Genomic DNA, 14237 nt, shown 5'->3' on the forward strand with positions numbered 1-14237 from the left:
GACGTCATCAACAACAATTTAATGCTATGCAAAATATAAATATTGGAACCACCCAAAATTAACAGAAAAATCATGTTGATCTGTATAACAATTATATGGAATACAAGCATTCCACTAAAATATTACACAATAATGTAGTAGCTGTTTCTCCAAGTTGCTGTCACTAACAGTCACTAACATAATTTATGACAACTGTGACTTTGTTTTGTAAACTGTAGAGGCCCTGAGTACAGAGAGACTAAAGCTGAATTAAAACCTCATGATGAATCTGTCTTTTCCGATTAAATTATTTTATTTGCCCAAGACAACGATTTATACACAAATAGTTCTCCCACCTTGAGGCCTGAGTATTTGAGAAACTCCCTCTGAACAAATCTTTACTGGAGACATGTGTATATGGTTCAACCTCTGTTAAATAAATGTAAGAATGGTAAAAAAACAAAAAAAACAAAGAGGGGAAAATACAGACAGTGCAATTTATATTTAAAAAAAAAAACTGAACCGTATGACAGGTTGTTTTAAAGGCGACGCAGTGACAAGGGGCAGGACAGGACAATGTTGGAAGTACAATGTGATATAAAATAAACTCCAATTAAAAACAACAATTCAAAAGAAGCACCTTGCACAACCACTTTTGTCTACTTCACAATAGAAAACTACTTTCCAAATGTTGTGAAGCACTCAGGAACTCTGTAATGCTCCACAGACATGCATAAACAACCACCAAGCTCACTCATTCAAAACAAGTTTCACATTTTCTCTGGTCAACCGGATTAGACCACACCGCTCTCAGTGGCTGGGCTAAACGCAAAAAACATTGATAATCGATAGAAAAATATATTGCACTACTCGTTCCTCAACTGAAATGTCTGGCGAAAGGGTTAAATATTTGCTTGTTTGAATTTTTTTTCCATTTGTAGAGGCCATCTAAAGCTAACCATTAGAATTCCTTAACTTTATAAAATTCCTAAATTGCAGCTCAATAAACTGACACTGTGACAAAAAAGTGGTACACCTCAACTTTCAACAATCCATGCAGTCATAATTTTTACGTCTGGTTAAAAATGGCAAATTGCTTGTCACGCAATAACCTGTTCTGTCACAAACTAGCTACTACCCACCAAAAACTGCCTGACAAAAAAAAAAAAAACATCAACTAGATTTAACTTGACAAACCGGTAAGTATCATCACCCATTGGATAATTACTACAGTGATTCAAAAGTTTCAACTGGCTTCAAGTTATTTAACCCTAACTAATGAACAGTGTTGGGAGATATATCTTCATCCTAAATGGTAGTGGGAAAGCTTGCACTCTGTTTAAGAGAGAGTAAATGATTGACCTGGGATAAAGAATAGTCAAACACAAAGTGAAACAATCATTGAGAATCATCAGCTTCCAGGAAAAAAAAAAAAAAAACTGGTGAAAGTACAAAAATATTTAGTGATTTCAAATATTTAAGAGGGGGGAAAAAAAACAATTGTTATATCTAGCAGTGAAAGAATGTTTTCACAAATGACGTGGAGAACTCTGGGGATTGTGACTTGGGGGGAAAAATAACTACAGTAATAATATTGTCAGTAGATTAATGTTACCTTTGGGTCTGGACGGAAAATAATGTTCAGGACATTGCATAAGCTTATCAAATGCCACGGCGATGTATTTAAAGCTAGAGGCAATTGAGCTAACTTTGATGGTTACTGGAGGTCGGAGGGGGGGGGGGGGGGGGGGGCATGTAATTAAAATGTCGGATAAAAAGATAAACACAAGCAAGGTAGGAAGCCACAAAAGCTTGCAACATGTCACTGCATCAGTACCTACATTGTTTGAGCACAAAGGAGAGAGCCGAGCCAGGCCAGTGAATGATATCACAGTCAAATATTTAAATGAAAACCTGCTTTGGGGGTCACGCACAGACAGGCACTGAATTTTGTGTGGGACTGAAGTGATCAAAGACTGATGACGATTTTGCATTCGTACTTTTCATTCAAACATGTCTCATGTGAGTGTTTTCCCTATTTACATACACACAGAGAGGAAGGGCAAGAGGGAGGAGGCCTGATGCTGTCTTTGTGTGATTATCATTGGCCGTGAGGGGAGGAGAGGGTCTTAATCTTGGGCTTGGGGTGGGGGGTTAGGGGTACTCCCTTAGTTAAACACATGGCACCAGTCCAGCCTCCAAAATGCCACTCGAGTTTATACTGGCTTCCTGCGTCAGCGGATCATCTCGGGGTTGACTGGGACTGCGTCACCATGACAACCCCTCCCGGCTGGCCCGATCCCATGCCGGCCAAGACCGACATGGCCACCGCCTCTGCGGCGCGGACGCTCATGCCGTTGATGGTGGGTCCTGGGCTGGAGGGTGGGGCCAAGGGAGACGGTCCACGCTGGATGACGGCCGCCGGCGATCCGATGGGCTCGGCTGAAATCTCCCGGGACGCTTCCTCTCCTCCTGCAGCTAAAGGCAGAGAAAGACATTCACCCTTAGAGAGGTGAGCGAGTAAGGACACATTAGATGGATGAGATGATGGATGGATGCTACAGAACATGTACATGTACACTGCATGACAAATGGTTTGGTTTAGTAGCAGGCTCACCTAGGAAAGCAGCTTTCTTCTGCATAAGAGTGACGGGGCAGTCTTTGTGGGCTAGGAGGAGCTGCTTCAGCTGAGCCACCTCATTCCTTAAGAGCGTTACTTCATTCTGGCAAATTCAAATTTGTGAAAAATGACTAACAAGTGACATTTGTTGTTCTTTACATTCCAGTAATCATTCAAACGTATTTATTATACTTATTAAAACGCTCACCGTTAACGAGACATTCATGCTGGCAAGATCATCCGCCTTCTTTTCTAAAGAATTCACCCACAGCTTCCTCTTCTGCCTGCAGCGTGAGGCAGCTGCTCGGTTCCTTTCTAGAAAACGCTGCCTCCTCTCATCGGGGTCCATCTCAGAAGCTCGCCGCCGCCGGCCTCCAGTTGGCTGCGCAGGGGACACCTGGGGATGGGGATTGCCTGCATAAGAACTATGTCAAGAATTGAATGACCCACTCGTAGCCCAGCTGCAGCTGCTCCCCCAACAGTTCCTCTAACTAATCTAATACCAATGCAACATAATACAAAAGCTCCAAGAAGTACTGCGTCCCACATTGTTTGAAGAAGGTTGACTACCTGTGGTTGGGCCGGTGAGGGTGCATCTGAATTCTGAGTAGGCTGCTGGCTCTGTTCCTGCTTCTGGGGGACGGCTGGGAAGGATCCTGCCCCCCCGCCACCATCGTCATGTGCTCCAGAGCCTTGATTACTTAGGGCTGCTTTCAAGCGCTGCAGACACACAAGCAATGAGTTGCGAGTTAACCCGAAAAACTGCTGATGAGGTCTAATGTGATGCATCTCATGTGAGTGGGCTCATCTTGCCACTTCTCACCATCTTGGTCTCGGATTGCAGATGGCAACCTGATGGGGAGGATGAATTACTGCTGGCCCCGCCCAATGGAGGTCCTGGGATCCCAGGAATGTTGGGCACCGAGTTGCCAGGCCTTGCCAGCTTCACACAGCGTTAAATAACAACAACAACAAGGTGAGGAGCTTCAGACTGGATAATGCACAGCATTAAAAGAATATGAATTAAAGGTTTACTCTTCCACGTTTACACTGAGAAAAACTCACAGATATGACTGAGGTGATCTGCAGAGGACTGGGCAGAAGAGGGACTGTTTGCCCATTCACGAGGTGCCTCACGAGGGGATAAGAGCTTGTCGGTGAGCTGTGGACAATATAAGTCAGGGATTTGATCGATTCATGAAAATGACTAATGAATTTGGTTTCTTTCTGATGTGAAGCAATTACGTTCATAATGTGAAAAAAAAATGCAATTTAATAACTATTTGGGGATGCCTTGTGGATCTATAGAGGACAACTTAGACTACCTGACTTTGAGTACCTGAGTTGTCGGTTGGAGGGCGGCGCCTGCGTGATGACAGACGTTGGAGATGGCAGCGTAGGGTGTAGAGAATCATTGCTTATGTGTAGAGGCAGAGAACCTGGACGCACAATGGTTGGAGTCGGGGCAGAACTCACTACTGGCTTTGTCAGAATCTCCTGTTGTCAAATAATGGCAATTAGTTGAGCTTAACACAATTTTTATAACCACTGTAAGTCTTACGCAGAAAGAAATGTCCTTTTAGGATTGTATGGAAGCAGTGTTTGTGACTATTAAGTTTGCCCCTCCTCACCCTTGAATCTCTACTTATGTCTGACATGCTGGAGGAAGAGTCCGGACTATCGGGAGGAGAGGAATCCACTTCTAAAGGATCTTCATCTTCAACCTTTGCTGCACATTTTGTTTGTGAAGTTGCACATTGTGTTTGTAAAGTTGAAGCCTTCAAAGGGAAAAAAAGCATATGAAAATTGCCTTAAAAATTATTCACTAAAATGATGACATTTTATCTGACAATTTAGGTCAACTAAAGCTCATTATTTCAATGTATTTTCATTCTCACTGTGTTTTTTGTCCTGTGATCCTCTTCCTGTACTTTACAAAAGTCCTGTTCAAAGGAATTGGCCAGGTCATTGAATAGTCCAACTTCCTCGCAGTTCTTCAGGAAACGTGTGGGTGTGGGGGTCTGGTCTGAGGATGTTGAAGTAAAAAAAAAAAAAAAGTTAACTCCAAGTCAAGTTTCATAGCCTATATAATTGTGCAAGCCTAAATAACATTACCTGCTATAATAACAGAGTCTGTTCTAGCAGGACCAAATTTTAATGTCATTTCATGCTTGTGTTTATGCACAGAAAGGTGATCTTCATTGGTGAATCTCTGCAATAAATAAAAAAGCAAACTGGTCAAATGGTAATAAAGGATTTGTGTGTATTAAAACGTGTATATTATATACATGGATTAAAAAATAAAACAAACGAGCACATAAATGATCAAATTACCTGCCCACACCCAGGGGCAGTGCAGACGAATGGGCGGTCATCCCCCATTATTCATTGAAGTTCTGAAAAATATTTCAAGATAATGTATCAGTAATCCAAGATCATGTTTATTTAGTAGACATTTGCTTGGCAAGACAAATGACTTGTATCCTAAAGTGTCTTTTTTGAGAAAATACAGCTTCAAATTGCTTAAATACTTGACAGATCATCTTCGGTCTCTTTAACTACGGATGCCGAGGCGTCAATTAGCGCACGATGATACAGACATTACCTCTCTGACATTACACTCTCACAAAATATGATGACAAAATTGTTGTGGTAATATTTGTGACGGAGAGCTACCAGGCCATTTAAAAATGGTGAGTAGTTTCACATCAAGTGCCAAACCCGGGAACGTTTGGGACAGGCCCAGGGCTAACATACGCTTCTTTGACAGCCATGTCGTTGCTACGTACGTGTAAATTAATATCATAACCACTTCCAACGCACTGTGGGGACTAAAGTAGCAATTGTAAGCACCAATATTCCCATTATTAATTTCGCTGGTCTGCTCAAGACAAAACGTCAGCTAAGAAATGTAACGACTAGCTTTCGCTCGTTAGCTTCGGGATCTCGTTGAACACAGCAGCCAAGTTAACCACTTAACATTAGCACGCCTCTATGGTGAGACGATATTGAAGCACACCCACAAAAATATTACAACGTGTTGCTTATACAACACATGTCTGATGATCCAAAAAAGGGCTCACCAGGCTCACCCGACGTTCGAGCAGCCTCGTCTCTCCCCTCCCTGCTGCGTCCGGACACCAACGCTGCGGTGCTGTCGTCTCCTCGTTGTTGACACTTGACATTCCCATCCCCAAAATCTCGCGAGAGCTGGAACCCCAGCCCAGTGTTACGTAAAAGGATCGCCGCGGAGGGATGTAAACACCACCCATTGAGGCATTTGCGGTTCAACGTACATTTGCAGATTAAAAAAAACAAAAGGCAATTGACGTGACACAGTTCAAACGTTATCCATTCATTGTTGATTAACCCAAAATCCGACAGTGTGGACGCACATACTGAATTTAAAAAAAAAAAAAATTAAAACACACAAGTGCGCAAGCGCGCGCGCACAGGGCGAGCTCTAAAATAAAAACAATACATGCCATGCCAGTGTGGAATTTTCATTTACAAATGCTTCAGTGATGTGTCTAGAGACACTTAACAGACGACTTTAACCACCAGCAAACAATAATTGCTCAGAGATAATGGTACACTTCTAATGAAAAAAATAAGGCACTTGAGGTTGCTTTCAATGTGATTCTAAAATAATAAACAGAAGACCAAAACCACAGAGGAATTAAAGGATTTACAACTTTTCTTTAAATGTTCCAATTCCAAGTTTTCCATCTGTATTAACGCAAGCCCACTTAACTATCAGATTCATTGAAGTTTAAAAAAAAAAAAAAAAAACTGCAAAAAAGCATTGATTTATCATGCCTAGAGATCAAAATAGTAAATGGACAGTTAAGTACATCAAAATATTTCTCTGCTAACATCCATATGACTATTTACAAATATTCAATACAATCTGAAGTTAAACATTGGAACAACACACAATAGACATCTATTACAGTAATAATTACAGTAAAAAATGGTGTTGGCTACTACTTAAACGGCAAAACCAAACGTAACAGTTGTACGCCACTAAAAACATTCATTCAACAGTTTAAAAGAAAATCTGTGGCTAATTACATGAACAGTTAAACCTGACAAAACGTGACGTGTCGATTACATTTACATTTGATGTTTCATGAATGTCTCATTCATCACCCAGGTTTCATGTTAGTCGAAATATTAGATCATACTATGTTCAAAACAAAGTCTGATCAATCAGGGTACCTAATCTTGTGGTCTTTTGTCAAACAAGAGAACTGACATCATATAGCCGTTGCGAAATACTGTGAAAATCACATGGGACAGTTAAGTGTGACAAAGGTATATATATTTTTTTATTGTGATAAGATTAGCTCCCTGTCATTTCTATTACTTAAATGAAATGTTTTTTTCCACAGTATTGCCTTAAATTGTTATCCTTGAGTGGCAATCTTGCTATGTGCCGCACCCTAATGAACAGCCGGCTAACTCAAGAGTTATTTACTCTGCACTTGACCTTAATATTTTCCAGAGTGTTCCCTTGCCGTAAAAGCGGTCCTCGTCACAAACTGAGGAAATGTGATCGCTTGCAAATCAGCAAAAAAAGCGATCACTCACAATTCAACCGATATTGTTTGTAATCCAACACACACAAGCTGCCATTAAACTGCAAAACAACATTGCGAAATAGCCCAGTGGAAAGACAACACCTGAGAGATGAGCAAAATACTTTGTCAAGTCTATAAACATTGTTTACATTTCAAAACACCTTATTTCAGAAGTTGACTGCTACCATTTCACTCCGATACTGGACTACAACTGAGTGAAAAATACTCACAAAGGGCCACTAGACTTTGCAAATCAGACATAGTTGCACGTCTCTAACGTCACACTGGCAGCAAAAAATTACAACTTCTAAATTCGGTCACTCAAATCCTCACCGGTCGAGTTCCCTATTTCAATTTTTCTCTTTCTAGTTCAGTTGCACTTCATGTTGCTGACTTCAGACCTTATATGCCAGATTCAAGATACTGGAAGATCAGCAATGTATTTTTGGAGAGGTTATACATTTTTGGGATCACAGCAATGGTTCTACCAGTCACTCACACTACATAAATGACTAAGCCTGCTTCACATGCCAGGATAATCAGCCCCATTTTAGCCCTGAATCTCCCTTCCCAACAATCGTAAAGATGTGCCGATTACCGTAATGGCTAAAAAATATCATCTTAAATTTGAGTGGGGATATTTTACTCAATGCCTCTTTCTCATCCATTGTTTACTCCAAAGTATGAATATTAACGAATGAACCCTGCCGATAATTTTAAAATCTTGTCATGTGAACCAGGCCTAATAAGGGCATATATAAAAATGTAGGTCGCCCATTCTTGCTAACCCAAAAGCTGAGCACGGCTGACAACCATGGAGAACTAAAAAAAAAACTCGCACTAGCCATGAAAAACATTTGTCAGAAGCAACGTTAACCTAAAATATTCCTATTTACAGACTTTTTTTTTTGATATAAGATTAAATATTTACACAGGTGTGTCCCAGTTTGAGGATTGTTGTGTTATTTTGGTGACCTTGGGGGAATGTTCTGTTCCTTGCCACTCTTTCGATATCCACGCTGCGGGGAAAAGGTTTTGCCTGTGTACCCACCCATGTTTCTGGGATGCTCCCAACTCTTCATCCCCGCACCTCCACTTCGGCCGGCGCGATTATAGCCGTAAAATGTACGTGTGACTTGGCGAGGAGGGCAGCTGTCTCCACCTTTGTCTGATTTATCCACAACATCCCTATGATTGGCTCGTGGCTCCTCCCCTCTATTAGCCTTGAGCTCCTGAAGAGGCTGAACGGCCGTGGAGACAGGGGCCGCCGGAGAGGTTGTCTGTGCCGGTGGTCCATCTTTAGCAAGTCGCTGGCACACTTCTGCATAGCTGAGCTTTTTCGGCTCCTGGTTCAAGAGGTAAGAAAGGAAATGAATATCGACCATGAGGTAATATTGCAACAAGCTGACCCAAGCAACCAATGGCTCTTTACCTGTTCTGTGCTGTCAGCTGGTGGAGATGCCACTTCAAGAACACCGCGGTTACACGAGGAAGATGCTTCTGTTGGACTAACAGGCTTGACGGTTGGCGACACTTTTTCTTTTGGCATAATGTCAGCCTCACCCACATTCTCGATCGGTGAGGAACTTCTAAAGCACAAAGACAACATAAGTACCTTGCAATTATCTGATTCGTATTGAATACTTGGTGTAGGGGGAAACTCGCACCTTCTAATAGGCTGGGCTGGTTTTTGCATCACCTCTGCACTAGGTGTCACATCTGGACTAACAGGACTTGGAGCTGGAGGCTCTGAGACGTTTGAAGGTTTCATTTCGTCTACCTTGTTGCATACAGCCTTAAAAAAGTACACAAGAGGGTGAATATAATATTGACAAGATTCGCCAGAAATCTTGGACATCTGGTTATCAGAGAGAATTATTAATTACCTTGCTGGTGACTTTTAAACCACGTACTACATCAGAGAGCCGCATCTCTGGTGTCTTCTCTTCTGTTAGACTAACCGCAGATCCCGGCAAAGGAGGGAAATTGGAAGCCGCCAGGTCAAACTTTGGTGCCGGGGGCACCTCGATTTCTGTCTGTTTCTGTTTTGGAATTTAGGTAAATGATCACATTTTAGATGGGTAAAATATAAAGCGTTTCGAATCTGATTTAAAATAGTCCAAAGGTTGCTGACCATGGTATGTTCATCATCTCTTTTCCTCCTCATGCCCCTGTAGTTGTTAGTTCTCCTGAAATAAAACCAAAATTGTTTATGGCGTTCCCCAGTTAAAGAGGTCATCTCAACGTGAATTGACAAGAGATTTACACACCTTGTTCGGACATCCATACTCAAATCCCCGCTGGGCGTGGTGTCCTTCGGAGAAGTGCTTTTAGGTCTTAGGGAGGGAAGGCTAACTGAAGTGGTGGCCATCAAGGTCCCTGGTGTCTGAGGGGGTTGTGAGGTCAAAGGTCTCAACAGGCCATCCATCAATGCTGGGGGAGCCATTGATGGGGCTACGTGTGTGTCACAAGGCCTAAAGTGTCCCTTTAAATGATTCCTAGGAACACAGAAAGGACTCATTTTATTAACTGTACATCTGGATATGACTAATGCATGCGCACACAGTTATTAGGAGGAAAAACAAGACATGAACGGGATTAAACGAAGTTGGAGTTGAACAAACTAAACCAATTAAAAAGCTTTCTACTTGCTTTCCAATAAAATGTATATTTGACATCTTGCTTTCCAATTTATGATGGTAAGAATAAAAAATAAAAGACATTGTATAATCAACATCAACGTCACGTTTTTGACAGTTGGAGGGAGAAAAAAAAAAAACATCACGAAATCATGAATGTGACCTACCGGGTCCTGGACAAAGGAGGATTACAGTTTGACGTTGCTTTATAGTTCCCCACACTGTTGTAAGCAGTCATGAAGCCGTTGTTTGGGAAAGGTGCCTGGATGCCACAGAGGTAAGGCATTAAGATCAACAGTATTAATTGTGACACGCTGTGTACTTTCAAGCGAGTGAAGAGTACTGTTACTGTACATAATTACTGCACCCTTATTACTACTAACCTGTTCTTCACAATGGTCTAATGATGTCACATAATGCAATATGCAACTGTATTAAAAAAACAGTACAATTTGCTGTTTTATTTTATTTGCCAGGTCAGCACTGCAAATGGCGACATCAATTTTATCATTAGAGAAAAAAAAAAAAAAAGTTGAATAAAATAGAAGTGGTAAACACTCTCACCAGTGGCGTTTCAAAGTAAGGCATTGTTGTTGCATTCCAGGACTGGGCAAGAGCTGGATAGACTGGGTATTGCTGCTGAGCACTGTACACCTGCTGCATGTACACAGGGGAGCCAAATGCAATGTGAGGCTGGGCCTGCTGGTTGTACACACTTGGGTCCACGGTGCTGAAGCCCGGCTTACTAAAGAATGTGTTTATTGCCTTGATGCGGGCCTGGAAGGACAAAGCAGGAATGACAATATAGCACAATTTCTGGTGATAGAAACATAATTGTCATCTTTATCCCCTCAGATCTCATAATCTCACGGTCATTAGGCCATAAAACACTGCCCTGACTAGGGAGGTGGGGTGGAAAGTGGGATAAGGGAAATGATGGGAAGATGAAGATGAGAAGAAGGAGCGAGAAGAAAACAGACAGAGAAAAGCAATGTTCCCTCCTAGCCAGTGTCAGTGCATCTGGGTCCTTCTAAGCGCGATACTGATCATCACTGGGGGTCATGGCAGTTGCACTCAAGGCAGAAAAAAAAAAAAATTCATCTGAAATGGGATCTATCTAACAACACTCCCATTTAACAAAATGTCAAAACACTTTTGCCAGGAGCAATAAGATCTATTTGCTTATCAACTTACCATTATTGGCTTGCCCTGAAACACTTTCACTTCCTCCCGTAAATATCTGTAAGCCTGAGGACAGAAAGGATTCTTGCACTTAACACAAGTTGAATCAAGTCCAATTTGAAATTGAAAATGCAATTGCATACCTTTAGTGCATCCATATCTGACTGGAACGTTATGTACCAGTTGCTGTTGTGGGCAAATTCGGCACTTATCATATTTGGGCACTCTTCACTTTTAAAGAGAGCCTCCACCTCCTGCAACAGTTGCAAAACACGTTTTACGGCTCTAGTCACATCTTCACCGACTTTTTCCCAGAACAAATATTGACCGAGGCAAAATAATATCCTAAAAATATGTTAAGTATCAAATGATCCTTTTTTGCAAATGGTTGTGTCATCTTTACCTCTACTGGTGTAGTCTCTGGCACCTCTCGCAGGATAATAATTGAGCGACTGTGATTTGGACGAACTTTCTCTCCGGCTTCATCGACGTGAACCAGTGGCAATTCTGTCAGAGAGAGAAAAGTTGAAAACCCCATCTGAAGCAACCGCTGACATACTTTGTTCAACAATCAGTGATGCAAGCGTCAGTTAATAATTGACCAAAGTGAACCAACCAAGCACTGCTTTTGATATAAAACGGGTACCTCGCAGTACATCCACGATGAGATCCATGTCATTAGTGAGGGCTTTGATGTCCTCCATGCACGCTATGGTCCAGATTGGAATAAACTGCTCACTATCCATCTCTGATATCAGGTACTGGTCAATTGCTAAGTTCTCCCTGGAGGGGAAACATTTTTTTCTGAGTATGATCCAGGAGGAGAATTTGATCCATTTAATTTGTGACTATGCAGTCACACAACCCACCTTGAAAAGTAGAACTCCAGTTTTTTCTTCAAGGACTCCCTGAGACTCTCAGACATTGTTTGTTCTTTTGTTTCACCAACAGTTGACTCGCTTTGGGGGATAAGGGCTAAATACCCTAGAGCAAAGGGGTCAGTATCATTCACAATGCCCTCTGGAGGCACACAGGCATAGTCAGTGTTATCAGCAAAGTCAGAATCGCATCCTTTTCCCCCAAAAGAGAGAACATCAGGGTATTCTGAAAGGACAGAGAGACAGGCTAGATCAACATTTTTTACAAATGCAAATACTTAAATTTGCTTTTTATGGTAAATAAAAGCACGACATTTGTTCTGTCGGGGAGCTAAACTTGAAAGACTATAAGCTAGCTCCTACCTTCAGTCATGACAGCGTTGTGAGGATAGGTCTGCAGCCAAGAGGAATTGTCTGTCCCCTCCGAGATATCATTCTGGTGGGCAGGAATCTCCTGCCACACTTTGGCATTGGGGTTCAGAACGGTTTCCTTGGTGGTGACCTACATTAGAAAAAGACATGCCCTTTGTGATGAAGGTGATCGTGAAACTAATCATGAGAAAAATCCAGTCTAAATTTGATGTCAATTTAAAAAATATGACTCCAGTGCATTTTTTTAAACCAAACTGCATCCTAACACTGCCAGTATAAAAATCTACCGCTGAACATCAAGCACTTCACTCCCTGCAGGTGTTAACTCATGCAATTTTGTCTAATTGTTAGCGGCATTTGTATGAAAAATATATGAATCTTAAAACAGAAACGTTGGATTACTCAAAAACATGGTGTTGCACAAAGTCAAGATTAAAAAAAGAATCTTCTATTACGCCGATGTAACGCTACATACCATTACAGCCTCAGTAAAATAAGTTGATCCAAATTCCGAACCTGCCGTCCACATAAAGAAACACGTCGACTACTAAAGGCAAGGGCTCATTAACCTGAGCTCCAATAAATCCGGTTTGGTTCACACACAAACTACGCAGTGACAAAGCTGAGCCTCATTGGTTTCCGCATGCCGGTTCAGCCGGCCTATCAGACGCTCCATTCAACACGCAAGTCTTTCATCCAGCCTGACTACAAGACGGGCGTGTGCATACGTCACTCAAATAAGCATTTGTATCATTTTTATATTTTTATATGTATTCTAATTGACATTATAATAAAGACGAGGCTCAAATAGACGCCATTGTATGTTTAGCCATCGTCTTATTTAAAGCGCGGTGCGCGGCTGTTGTGGAGCGTGTGGGAGCACATGGCGCTGACGTAAAAAAGGCTCCAAATGACTTCGCTAGGCCGTTCAAGTGAAGTCCGGTGGGCATTTATCTGCAAATATTATAAAGGGCCCGGGTTCAATTCGAAACAAATGATCGGATCTTAATCCCGCTCCCATAGCACACCGTAACCTTCATATCTCAACTGCCTTTGATAGCCACTTAGCTCGCCACCTAGCTTGAGTTGTATAACAGCTAACACAGCAAGTCACGTGTAGGCCTGTAACACACCGAACATTACGCATGGATTCAAACTCGAAAGTTCGAAGAAAATCTTATTCTGCCGGGGTCATGTCATCATAAACATACACGCTACGAGAGTACAGTCGGTCCACAAATGACAATTTGTTCAAGGCGCAGTTTACCGAGACTCGCGAACAACACGGAGCCGCCATGGTTAGCTAACTGTCTTGTTTACTAGTTGACCGTGACTTGTTGGTCACCTTTTAAAGGTTAAGCACCCGGCATTTGACTCGACCAAAATCTTTAATAGATTCATCGCAATTTAAAAAAAAAAAAAAAAAAAACGTCAGCAAACGATGAACGTTGATACCAAGTTACAAGAACCGTCTGGCAGTTTTAAGTATGGTTGATGCGGGTGATGTATTAGAAAGGAGGAACAGGTTGTTGCATGTTAGCTAGCGTCCTTGCTAGGCCAAAAGAAAAACTTACCATGTTTGGGTAAGATAATAAGACGACGTCCGCTTCAGTTTGTGGTTATAAAATAACGTCCGAGTGCCTTGAGACTTGCGATTGAGGCTCTCGACCACACTTCTTTGGAGTGCGGCTTTTTCCTCAACTACCGTCTCCCCGGTAACACGCCAAGCCCAAACACGAGCACGATACACTTCAGACTACGACTTTAGTAACACGAACGGCTACCTTAGTTATTTAGTCAAAAAGAAATTGCCATTTTATGACGTTATCTTCATTTGAACCGATTGGCTTCGATGAACTCTTCGTGCAGCATGTGACAGCTATGCCCTGTGCGTGTCGTCCTCTGCTTGCAAGTAAGTACGTACAACGGTTCCGCAGAGGCGCACTGGCACTTCGGTTCCATAGCGACATCTACAGACCAAAGA

At 42.0% G+C, this 14237-nt stretch overlaps 2 protein-coding genes across 6 annotated transcripts; both read right to left on the minus strand.

The window, feature by feature from the left end:
• Nucleotides 1-273: 273 nt before the first annotated feature.
• Nucleotides 274-5933, minus strand: atf7b (activating transcription factor 7b). 3 transcript variants are annotated; one of them, XM_049734449.1, is made up of 12 exons: nucleotides 5692-5933; nucleotides 4934-4995; nucleotides 4715-4811; nucleotides 4498-4625; nucleotides 4231-4377; nucleotides 3939-4096; nucleotides 3665-3761; nucleotides 3423-3542; nucleotides 3170-3319; nucleotides 2808-2996; nucleotides 2597-2702; nucleotides 274-2457 (listed from the first exon to the last, which is right to left on the minus strand). In XM_049734449.1, the coding sequence occupies exons 2-12, from the start codon at nucleotides 4979-4981 to the stop codon at nucleotides 2222-2224; spliced, it is 1476 nt and encodes a 491-aa protein (XP_049590406.1). In that variant the 5' UTR covers nucleotides 4982-4995; nucleotides 5692-5933; the 3' UTR covers nucleotides 274-2221. The 3 variants fall into 3 exon arrangements, with proteins under 3 accessions (XP_049590406.1, XP_049590405.1, XP_049590408.1); XM_049734448.1 differs by having other exon boundaries at nucleotides 5683-5933; XM_049734451.1 differs by having other exon boundaries at nucleotides 2306-2482; nucleotides 5683-5933.
• A 153-nt stretch (nucleotides 5934-6086) lies between these two features.
• On the minus strand, nucleotides 6087-14185 carry larp4ab (La ribonucleoprotein 4Ab). 3 transcript variants are annotated; one of them, XM_049734447.2, is made up of 15 exons: nucleotides 13828-14185; nucleotides 12245-12383; nucleotides 11873-12107; nucleotides 11650-11786; nucleotides 11407-11510; nucleotides 11147-11257; nucleotides 11016-11069; nucleotides 10386-10598; nucleotides 9989-10083; nucleotides 9453-9680; nucleotides 9317-9371; nucleotides 9069-9224; nucleotides 8850-8977; nucleotides 8615-8771; nucleotides 6087-8528 (listed from the first exon to the last, which is right to left on the minus strand). In XM_049734447.2, the coding sequence occupies exons 1-15, from the start codon at nucleotides 13828-13830 to the stop codon at nucleotides 8145-8147; spliced, it is 2199 nt and encodes a 732-aa protein (XP_049590404.1). In that variant the 5' UTR covers nucleotides 13831-14185; the 3' UTR covers nucleotides 6087-8144. The 3 variants fall into 3 exon arrangements, with proteins under 3 accessions (XP_049590404.1, XP_049590403.1, XP_049590402.1); XM_049734446.2 differs by lacking the exon at nucleotides 13828-14185 and adding an exon at nucleotides 13521-13623 and having other exon boundaries at nucleotides 8615-8768; XM_049734445.2 differs by lacking the exon at nucleotides 13828-14185 and adding an exon at nucleotides 13521-13619.
• Between the last annotated feature and the right edge of the window lie 52 nt (nucleotides 14186-14237).

Source organism: Syngnathus scovelli, chromosome 11 (assembly GCF_024217435.2).
Source record: "Syngnathus scovelli strain Florida chromosome 11, RoL_Ssco_1.2, whole genome shotgun sequence".
Taxonomy (NCBI): domain Eukaryota; kingdom Metazoa; phylum Chordata; class Actinopteri; order Syngnathiformes; family Syngnathidae; genus Syngnathus; species Syngnathus scovelli.

Coding starts and splice junctions, on each gene's coding strand:
- atf7b (XM_049734449.1), bottom strand. CDS start 4,981: ATGGGGGATGACCGCCCATTCGTCTGCACTGCCCCTGGGTGTGGGCAG. Junction 4,378..4,497: donor ATCACAGGACAAAAAACACA/GTGAGAATGAAA, acceptor TTCCCTTTGAAG/GCTTCAACTTTACAAACACA. Junction 3,762..3,938: donor CCCTCCAACCGACAACTCAG/GTACTCAAAGTC, acceptor TATTGTCCACAG/CTCACCGACAAGCTCTTATC.
- larp4ab (XM_049734445.2), bottom strand. CDS start 13,550: ATGGCGGCTCCGTGTTGTTCGCGAGTCTCG. Junction 10,084..10,385: donor CTTACTTTGAAACGCCACTG/GTGAGAGTGTTT, acceptor TGTGGCATCCAG/GCACCTTTCCCAAACAACGG. Junction 8,529..8,614: donor CAGCTGACAGCACAGAACAG/GTAAAGAGCCAT, acceptor CTCTTGAACCAG/GAGCCGAAAAAGCTCAGCTA.